The sequence below is a fragment of the Pithys albifrons genome, chromosome 21, assembly GCF_047495875.1.
Source record: "Pithys albifrons albifrons isolate INPA30051 chromosome 21, PitAlb_v1, whole genome shotgun sequence".
Lineage (NCBI taxonomy): Eukaryota > Metazoa > Chordata > Aves > Passeriformes > Thamnophilidae > Pithys > Pithys albifrons.
In genome coordinates, this window is record NC_092478.1 from 8,829,603 (window position 1) to 8,839,021 (window position 9,419).

General features: G+C 54.9%; 1 protein-coding gene across 3 annotated transcripts; it reads right to left on the reverse strand.

The window, feature by feature from the left end:
- Positions 1 to 970: 970 nt before the first annotated feature.
- On the reverse strand, positions 971 to 8,641 carry NLE1 (notchless homolog 1). Of its 3 annotated transcripts, none has more exons than XM_071575186.1 (13): positions 8,614 to 8,641; positions 8,089 to 8,232; positions 7,786 to 8,003; positions 7,603 to 7,682; positions 7,255 to 7,331; positions 5,857 to 5,954; positions 5,132 to 5,324; positions 4,542 to 4,677; positions 4,146 to 4,192; positions 3,790 to 3,992; positions 2,742 to 2,901; positions 2,585 to 2,655; positions 971 to 2,093 (listed from the first exon to the last, which is right to left on the reverse strand). In XM_071575186.1, exons 1-13 carry the CDS (start codon positions 8,620 to 8,622, stop codon positions 2,081 to 2,083), a joined length of 1,449 nt encoding a protein of 482 aa, XP_071431287.1. In that variant the 5' UTR covers positions 8,623 to 8,641; the 3' UTR covers positions 971 to 2,080. The 3 variants fall into 3 exon arrangements, with proteins under 3 accessions (XP_071431287.1, XP_071431286.1, XP_071431288.1); XM_071575185.1 differs by lacking the exon at positions 971 to 2,093 and adding an exon at positions 2,101 to 2,473; XM_071575187.1 differs by lacking the exons at positions 971 to 2,093; positions 7,255 to 7,331; positions 7,603 to 7,682; ... (1 more) ...; positions 8,089 to 8,232; positions 8,614 to 8,641 and adding exons at positions 2,101 to 2,473; positions 6,066 to 7,207.
- Between the last annotated feature and the right edge of the window lie 778 nt (positions 8,642 to 9,419).

Genomic DNA, 9,419 nt, shown 5'->3' on the forward strand with positions numbered 1-9,419 from the left:
CTTTGGAAAACCTTTCTGCTTCAGCGTTAGGTGGGTTTTAGTCAGGCTCTGTTGGGTGCCACGTGTCACAGAAGCACAGCATGAAGGGATGGCAGGAGCATGGCCAGAGGGCACAGACATTGCCTTGGTTTAGAAATCAGGGGACAAGGTACACTGATTTTTTTAGTACATGTACACACATGCACAGCCAAGCCAGTTCCCACAGGCAGGATCGCTTCCCTCGGCTCCGATACATCCCTGACAGGGCACAGTGACCCTGTGCAGCTCTTAAGGGGAGGAAGCAGAGAATGAGGCTTCTTCCCCTGGAAAGAGCCACACCAGGAGCTGCTGTTTTCAGCGAGTCAAACTTCAGGACACAGAGTTGAATTCCCAAGAGAGGATCATTTCCTTAGCACAGCCATCCCAAAAAACTTTCAAACCAGGCAGGCTTCTTGGCCACTACCAGAGACCTGCTCCTTTCCTTCCCAAGGGCATGGCAGTCCAGGGAGGCACAATTATCAGCTCTGGTATTAAATCATCCTGTGCCACGTTTACCTTAGTAAGATACAAAAGATTTTGTTTATGCAGATGCATGCAACATGGCCAGCAAGAGCCAGCTGGAGGAAGCACATTAATGAAAGAGCTGGTATAGGATACTGAGGTCTTCCCAAAAGATCCCATGAAGACAGAGCCTGCTGACTTCACTGGCAGAAGGAGAAACTAACAACAGGAACAAAAAGTTGTCTTTTCAGTCACATTAAGGATTTAACCCTTTGTTCCAGCTTTTTATCTCCCCTGAACGATTGCAGACAAACAAGTGGCCATTATTGCACTATTAGAGTAATCCTGTCAGCAGCAACAAAATCTGCAGCTGGGAAGGATCTGAGACCCAAAGTCCTGTTCCAAGTTGTAGTAATCACTGAGTAACAACTGCAGTAGGAGGGCTATGGAGAATATTTTGACCTTCATGCTAATTTGCCAAAACTAAATCTGACAATACAATTTCTGCTCTTTAATGATTACATCTTGATTTTCACTTTCATAATCATCCTGGAAATAAACAGCAAATCCAGATCTCCTGGAAACCCGCAGTGACTTATAAAAAGGCTCATAAGCAAGTTTACAAATATACAACTGAGAGTGTGAATCCCTCTCACCCACTGGGCAAGTCAATGCACTTGAGAAATTCCAGAAGGAGCCAACACTGTGCAATGGAAGTTTTGCCATTTACTGTGACAGTCCCAGCCCTGCTATCAGCACAAATCCAGGGCAAAGGACAAACACCACCCAAAATGTTCCATTCTTCCCCTTCCCCACCCTATCCTTCCTTCCCCCCAGACTGGCTGTGAATGGGAAACGGACACTTCCTTCCCTGTTCAGAAGTACAAGTATCTCATTTCCCCATTTCCAAGAGCTGTTGAGACCTGAAAACTCAGCACAGCTCCAGCAGTCATTTGAAGTCCATGCATGTTGGACCCTGAACAGACAAGTGAAGGAATTATCCATTGTGGATGCAGAGGATCCACAAATAATGCTCAGCACAGCCCACAGGAAAGTGGACTGAGTGGAAAGGCAAAACCTTATTGGAATAAGGAGAAGCCTCAAGACCTTATTCTCAGCAGATCTCTGTCCCAGACACACAGCAGAACACAATTTTCCAATGTAATGATGTGCTGAATTTTCCCATTTCTCTCTCTCTGAAGGTCACACAAGGACAACCCTTTCAGTTCCCTCTAAAACCCTCTTCTCCGCAGGATTCTTCACACAGCAAGAAAAGGCACGACCAATCTCTGCCCTTCACCTGCCCCTTTCAAGGCAGCAGGCTACTGTGAGGCTGAAATTCCAATAAAAAGCCAGTTGAGATGGAGGCAGATGAGTTATCCCTCCTGTAGCATTCAGAGGAAATCATCCTGCAAAGCACAGCTCTTAATAAGAACTAGAATTAAAATTTCCTTAAATGAATATAAGGAAAGAGTCCATGAGGAAGAGTAGCCAACAGGAACGAGAGTTGTGCTCGGGTCAGCCTCTGTTGTCCATCCCCTTGGAGATCTCCCAGGCACACCGTGCCAAGGACAGGACCAGCAGCTTCGTGTCTCTGTTCCTATCGACGCCATCTGCAAATGGAAAGAGCTGCTTTGTTCCTGTGGTCAGGCACCAGTGCTGCCCAGCAGGCACCAGTGTGGCCCAGCAGGCACCATATGAGAGCAGCACAGCAAGGCACGGGTTCACCAGTCATGGTCAAATGGCAAGCAGCTCACAGGAATTTGTCTGTCTGCATAACTGGGAGAGGGAGGAAGGTGAGAACTGATGGTCTGACCAACTGGTACAACTGTTCCTTCCCCTCTCCAGGAGCCAAAACATCTGAGTCAAATTTCACCCTGACTACTTAGCTGGAGGGACTCTGCTTTCTAGTCATCTCCCAGGGGACAGCAGCAGTTCCTGCCCTGAGCGAGGTCAGGTCACCACGCCAGAATCTGATCCAGCGCTGTGCCCTCTGCAAGGAGAGATCATGCCCTGACCATGCAAGTCTTCAAGGAGACTGTGGCTCTGAGGGACACACGGAGTACCTGCAACACCCTGTCTGGACAGAGAGCAGGTCACTTACATCCGCAAACACTTATCCTTCCCTCCACTCGCCACCCTCTGTCCGTCCGGGCTCCAATCCGTTGCATACACCTGGTGGTGGGGAAAAGACAGTTATCTCTGCTGGCAGGAGGAGTCATTCCTGCCTCTCTCCACCTTGGCTGGACCAGACATCTCACCTCATCTGCATGGCCAGGAAGATCAATGGCCAGTTTCTTGGTCTTGGCATCCCAGACCTTGAGGGTGCTGTCGCTGCTGCCGCTCACCAGCAAGCGGCTGTCGGCCGACCAGGCGATCTGGTACACGGCCGAGACGTGCCCTCGCAGCGACGTCAGGTACCTGGGGCAGAGGAGAAGCTGTTAGAGCAGCAAGCTTTGTTCCAGACCTGCCCTTGCCTAGTCTTCATGTTTCTTCTCCACCTGTGAGCAAGACAGCACAGTGACAAGATGCCCAACACAGTCCAAACCAGCACAGCCCAGGCAGTCAACTGCTGGAGTCCATAAGTTGCTCTGTCCACCTAAAAACCCTCCCCAAGTGGGCTCAGAACCTTCCAGAGGATGACTCTTCATCTCACCTCCTCTGCCAAGAAACTCTTAGCCAGCAGTCAACAGTAGAGCCTTACTGCACAGATGTGTACTTTCTGGATTTAGAAGGACCTTTAAAATTACTGACATGAAAGTCAAGCTCATGAGCATAAAGGCTGGTTTGCAGGGAAGGACTGCTGTCCCCAAGAGCTCACTAGTACTCCAGCTGAAGGCTAAAAGCTGCATTACCAGAGCATCAAAACACCAGTGGCACCACTTGTAGCTACAAGAATTTGCATCACCCAGAACAAGCTGTTCTCTGGCACGGGAACTGTTTAAACTGGGTCAGTCTACAGTGCCCAACACACACATCTTCAGAAGATCAGCCGAGTGGAACATCCCAGCCCACTGTAGCTTTGCCTGCCCCAGAGAACTGACCTGCAGCACCCTGTGTGCCACACAGGTGCCAGGCAGTGCTGTGGCTGTTGCACACACAGAGCCCAGCACGGACCCCCTGACACAAGAAGGGCAGACAAGGGACTTGCCAAAGGCAGAAAAGGATAGAGGTAGCAGAATGGCTTTGCCCAAGTGCAGATGCTGAACATACCAGGGAGCTGCTGGCAGTAACACTGGAGCCCATCCCTGCATGACCCGTGCAGACCCCATACTAGCACCACCTCTGCAACTGAACAAACCAACTCACTTTCCTGTCCTGCCATCCCAGAGCTTTATGGACTTGTCAAAGGAAGCACTAGCTATTATCCGGGTGTCTGGTGAGAAGAGGACTTGGTTAATCAATGCCTGGTGGCCTGTCATTCTCTCCAGTGGCTTCTTGTCTTCTGCTGGTCTCCAGAGAAACAGGGTGAAATCATCTGACCCCGAGACGAGCCTTTCTGGTTCCTGGCCCTGAGAAAGTGATGAAAGAGCCCAAGTCTTGCATGAGCCAGGTGTGGAGAGCTTGGAAGCACACCAGTGTTGGGGTCCACAGCAAACTGTGCAAGTTTACTGTTTTCACCAGTGACAGTGATAGAAACCACAGCAGGGACAAAAGGGACTCACCCGGACTTGGTTGTATCTCTGCTGAGCCTTGTCCTTTAGTTCTGCCACTGAGAAAGGTAAAAGGAGAGGAGAAGAGAGATTTGCAATCCTTAGGTGAAACTTTATAAATACTTTGTCATGCCAACTGCAATCCTGGTTCTGTGGGCCAAGCTGACACATTTGTGATTTCTCACTTCCTCTTTGCCCAGGGCAATTTGGAAGCAAAAGCCCTTGAAAACAGAGCAGCCTTCCCATCCCCCAGACTGCTCAACCCTGTCACGGGCAAGGAAGATCATGGCTGTCAGCATGACTGACATTACCACAGGATCTCCTCTCAGCTCTGGCTCGTGGCAACATCAGGTCTGCCCTTCATCCTCCCCACTGGCTCCCTGACCTACAGGAGGGTGGGGCACTTACAGGAGCCGCTGACATCCTGTGGGTTGATGGTGGCTTCGGCCGGTTCGAAGGCTCCGGTGCGGAGGACGTAGTCGGTGCTCAGGGCCATGGTGTTCACCCAGTGAGCGTGGCCCTGCAGGGTGCGGCACAGCACCCCCTGGGAACACAACCACCCCTTAGAGGGGCAGGCAGCACACAGCCAGGCTGCCCAGGACCCACCAGACCTGCTGGGCTGCAACGCCAAACTTTCCAATCCCTCTTGCCCAAGCTGTAGGCAGGATTGCAGCCAGGCTAAGCAGGGAAGAAATTACACTGTTGAGCTTCGGGAATCAGTTTCCCACAGGACCTTGCATGACACCCACCAGAACAAGTTGGTCCAGGAGTTTCCAGCTTTTAGCCTCACTTAATGCTCTTAGGAATGAAAACATTCCACAATATATACCCCGTCCAAATAGTGTCAAGCAACAGGTTTTGACAGGTCAAGAAGATACAGCACCTGCTCTGCAGCTCTGTTTTTCAGGGCATAAGCTGTGTAAGAGGAGCAGACAAAGGTACCACACAGTGTGTTCAGCCCCCTTTGCCAGCAGCCCCAGGCCTGATGCCTCACTTACATCCTGGCTCCTCCAGACTTTGATGGTCCTGTCTTGGGAGGAGGAGTAGAGCAAGCCATCGCCCCCCCACTTCACACAGGTCACCGACTGCGTGTGGCTTGTGAGGATTTTGTCACACCTGCCCATCAGTGTGTCCCAGATGCGGATGCTGCCATCCTTGGAGGCACTTGCCAGGTAGCGACACTCTGGGTTTCTGGGCAGAGAGAAAACCAAATCCATTTGTCTTGGATTATTGGCAACAACTGTCCCCCTCTACCCACCTTTCCCAGAGGGAGCTTTAGCTGATCAAAGGGATAAAGGGATTGCGCAGTTAATCATCCCTCATAATAAACAAACAGGACTACACAGGCCAGCAAGATCAGGAGAGTAGAAGGGAGTGCTTTGCAGTGCCTTGCACTTGGGGACCACCAGGCTTCCCTTCTCCCAGCTCAGCACGCCACAGAGGAGCACACCACATGTTTGTCCAGCACCCCAAAAGCAGTGCTTTCCATAGGCAGGTATGTCTTTCACACAGGATAAAAGAGGCACAGCCTGGCAGTGACCTCAGTGGCAGAGGCTCCTGGCTCCCAGCTGGACACATTTTTCCCAGCCCACCCTGGGAGCTGTTCTCCTGCATGCGCTTTTTCCCGTAACAGGAGAAAGGCAAACAGGAGCAATGCCCTTCGGGTCAGGCTGCTCTTTTCCATACGAGTCAAGGGGGAGGGCTGGGCTGGCCCTTCACTTACATGTGGAGCGGCTCCCAGCACAGACATGTGATCCATTTGGAGTGGCCAGAGAGCACCCGGCCGATCTGGCTGCCCGTGGCTGGGTCCCACAGAAATATCTGCCCAAGAGAGAAAGCAAGAGGGTCATGTCAGGCCACAGACATCATGTGAATCCCAGGGACGTCTGAGCTCCATTTAGAAAGCATAGGTGTCCTTGGTGTTGCACTTACACTGGCAGAGTCAGGGAGCAGCAAGGGATGGGGGCTGGATGCCTTTCCAGATCCCTGGAGCCATCAGCTGACATCCAAAAGAATGAGACCTGATTGCCCTGCTCTCTGCCTGCAACGCTGCTGCTACAAATTATCTGACTCAACTCAAACCAGATACAGGTCCCCAAAAAGCCACGCTGTGCCAGAGACTCAGTGAGTGTTTGCAGAGCGCAACCAAAGCCACAGCACACTAAATGCTGCTTATTATCAGATTCTGTGGGTGGGACACATGCTGGTTTTCTCTTGTTGATTCTCTCTCTACATAAATGTTCATCTAAAGAGCCAAGGCATTAGTCATCTCCTACTTGAAAACCGGGGAAAAATAGGGAAACAGAGGACAAGCAGCTCCCTGGGTTTGATTAAAGCCAGATCAGCACCAAATCATGGCAGAGCCACCCTGGCCCAGTCTGTTCCCTTGATGTTGGAATCACAGTTTTAGCAGCTCCATGTCTGCTCTCGGTGCTCCCAGATTGTTTGAAGGTCCAGAGTGAGCACTGCCCCTCTGCAGCTCAACAAGTTCCTGACTCCTGTTTAACCAAGTGCTCCTGCTCCCCTGGGCAGTTTCTGCACCTTAAACACAAATTTTGCGCCACAGCTGGGGCAGAGTCCCTTTAGACCCCTGCAAGAGGGAATTTGGCTGTGTCAGTGTGGGAACACTGCAAACAGCCTGCTGCTGCATGTCTGGGTCAGGCTGACAGCAGCCCTGCCTTGGCTGGGCGATACCAGTTCCCAGTCCAGACACCTCCCTCGTGATGGAGCCGCCTGCCAAGGACCACATCTAAAGCCTGGACTCCTTCCTGCACGTAGGGAAAAGTATCCACCACAAGGCAGCAGGACTCAGCAGCAAGTGGTCCACAAGGTGACAAAGCCAGGCAGAAAGTCACAGTATTCCAACAGTCTAAAGACACCAGTCACAGCATTCCAGTAGAGTCTGGAGACACCAGTCACAGTATTCTGGAAGAGTCTGGAGACATTACTCTGGGGAACAGAAATCTGGGTACATCCCTCACAGTGCAGAAAAAAACAAGCCTTTGCCTCTTATCCCCCACAGCCCTTCACCAGGTTTTGTTTCAGTCCACAGTGGGGCTGCAGAGGGTCTCCAAGCTCCCACAGACCCCCCCAGCCCCACACAGAGGGAGCCAAGGCGTACCTGGCCGTTCTTGCAGCCTGAGGCCAGTTTCCTGCCATCAGGTGACCAGGCTATGCTGAGCACCCAGTGCCGGTGACCTGGCAGAGAGAGCACAAGTGGCCATGAGTGGAGAGCTTTGACTACCCCTGGTGTCCCAGCAAGAAGCCACTCCGAGGAAGGACAAGATGGGGTGAACCCCCTGTGCTCCTCCTGGATAGCCCCTCTTCTTCCACTTTGTCACAGAGATCCACTCCCTCCCCAGGCTGCAGTTCCAGGCTACACAGACATGCCCTGCTTGTCCCCCAAGCAGGCAGGGGAGCCATGAGGGAAGGGGTCGGGAGCTGCCCTGCTGGGACACGCCACACCCACCTTTGGCTGTGAACTGCGGCGTCTCCGTGCTGAGATCCCAGAAGCGGACGGTGGTGTCCCCAGAGCCGCTCGCCAGGTACCTGGGAGAGCATGAAGAGCCCGGCTCAGCGTGGTGTCACAGGAGCTGGGGACAACAGCAGCTGCTGCCCCACGCCCCCCCTCGCTGCATCCAGGCCCTCGTACTTTCCGGTGGGGCTGAAGGCCACGGAGATGACGGCCTCGGTGTGCCCCTCGAGGGAGCTGGTGCAGCGCGTCACCGCCCGCACACGGAACACGGCCTGCGGCTGGTAGATGATGTCCAGCACCTTCTCCGTCTCCACGCTCTGCCCCGCCAGCGTCTTCTCCAGCGACACCACAATCTCGGCATCGTGGACGAAGAAGGCCAAAGGCACCGGCTCATCCTTGGAGACAAGGCACAGGTGAGGTAGCGAGGAGTGGCCCCGGGCTGGGGCGGCTGAGCTGGAGGAGTGTTCGGGAGGGTCTCACCTTCTGCAGGAGGGCGTTGCAGACCAGCTGCAGCTTGTCCGGGGTGATGGTAACCGGGACGTCGAAGGGGCAGCCCAGGGACTCCCCTGCCTCATCCCGGAACTGGATCAGGAGCCGCTGCACATCCTCGTCCGGAGCCATGGTCTGCGGGACAGCGGGTTCAGAGCCGGGAATGCCACCGGGCAGCGCGGACAGCCCCGCACGGGGGCAAGGATACCCGCGGGGAGAGGGAGGAGCCGCTATGGGAACCCGGCGTGGCCCCGGGGGAGTGAGACACACCCCGCACGGGGTAGGGCCCCGCGAGATGGGGCCAGCAGGAGCCCCACGGGGGAACCCCAGAGCGCCCCAGCATCCCTGCCCCTCCAGCATTCCACGTGCTGCCCTGGCCCCGCTCCCCGCGCTCCCGATCCCCGCCATGCCCCGCGCTCCCCGATCCCAGTCCCGCTCCCCGCGTTCCCCTATCCCAGTCCTGCTCCCCATCCCGATCCCAGTCCCGCTCCCCATCCCCATCCCGACCCCGCTCACCGCGGCCATGTGCACGCAGCACCCACGTGCGCCGGAAGCGGCGCAGGCGAAGCGCTGCTGCCCCCTGGCGGCTGGCGGTGACAGTGACACTGCTGCCCCTGGTGGTGACACTACGTTGCTGTCCCCTGACACTGACAGTGCTGCCCCCAGTGGTGACACTGACACCGCTGCCCCCGACACTGCTGCCTCCCGGCGGTGACACTGACACTGCTGCCCCCCAGAGGTGACATCGACACTTGCCCCTGGCGGTGACAGTGACACTGCTGCCCCCAGTGGTGACACTGACACTGCTGCCCCCCAGAGGTGACACTGACACTTGCCCCTGGCGGTGACAGTGACACTGCTGCCCCCCGGAGGTGACACTGACACTGCTGCTCCCAGTGGTGACACTACATTGCTGTCCCCTGACACTGACACCACTGCCCCCCGGCGGTGACACTCATACTGTTGCCCCCCCCCCCCCGGCAGTGACACTGACACTGCCGCCCCCCAGAGGTGACAGTGACACTGCTGTCTCCGATGGTAACACTGACACTGCAGCCCCCTGGCAGTGACACTGCTGCCCCCGGAGGTGACACTGACACTGCTGCCCCCGGAGGTGACACTGACACTGCAGCCCCCTGGCAGTGACACTGCAGCCCCCTGGCAGTGACACTGCAGCCCCCTGGCAGTGACACTGCAGGGCCGGGGCCACCCCGCAGGCTTTTTCGCTGCTCCAAAACACACCACTTTGACACAGGAATCTCCATCTGGCCCCATCCACCCCAGGCAGTGCAACAGCTTAGGGAAACAGCCTTGAGCAATAG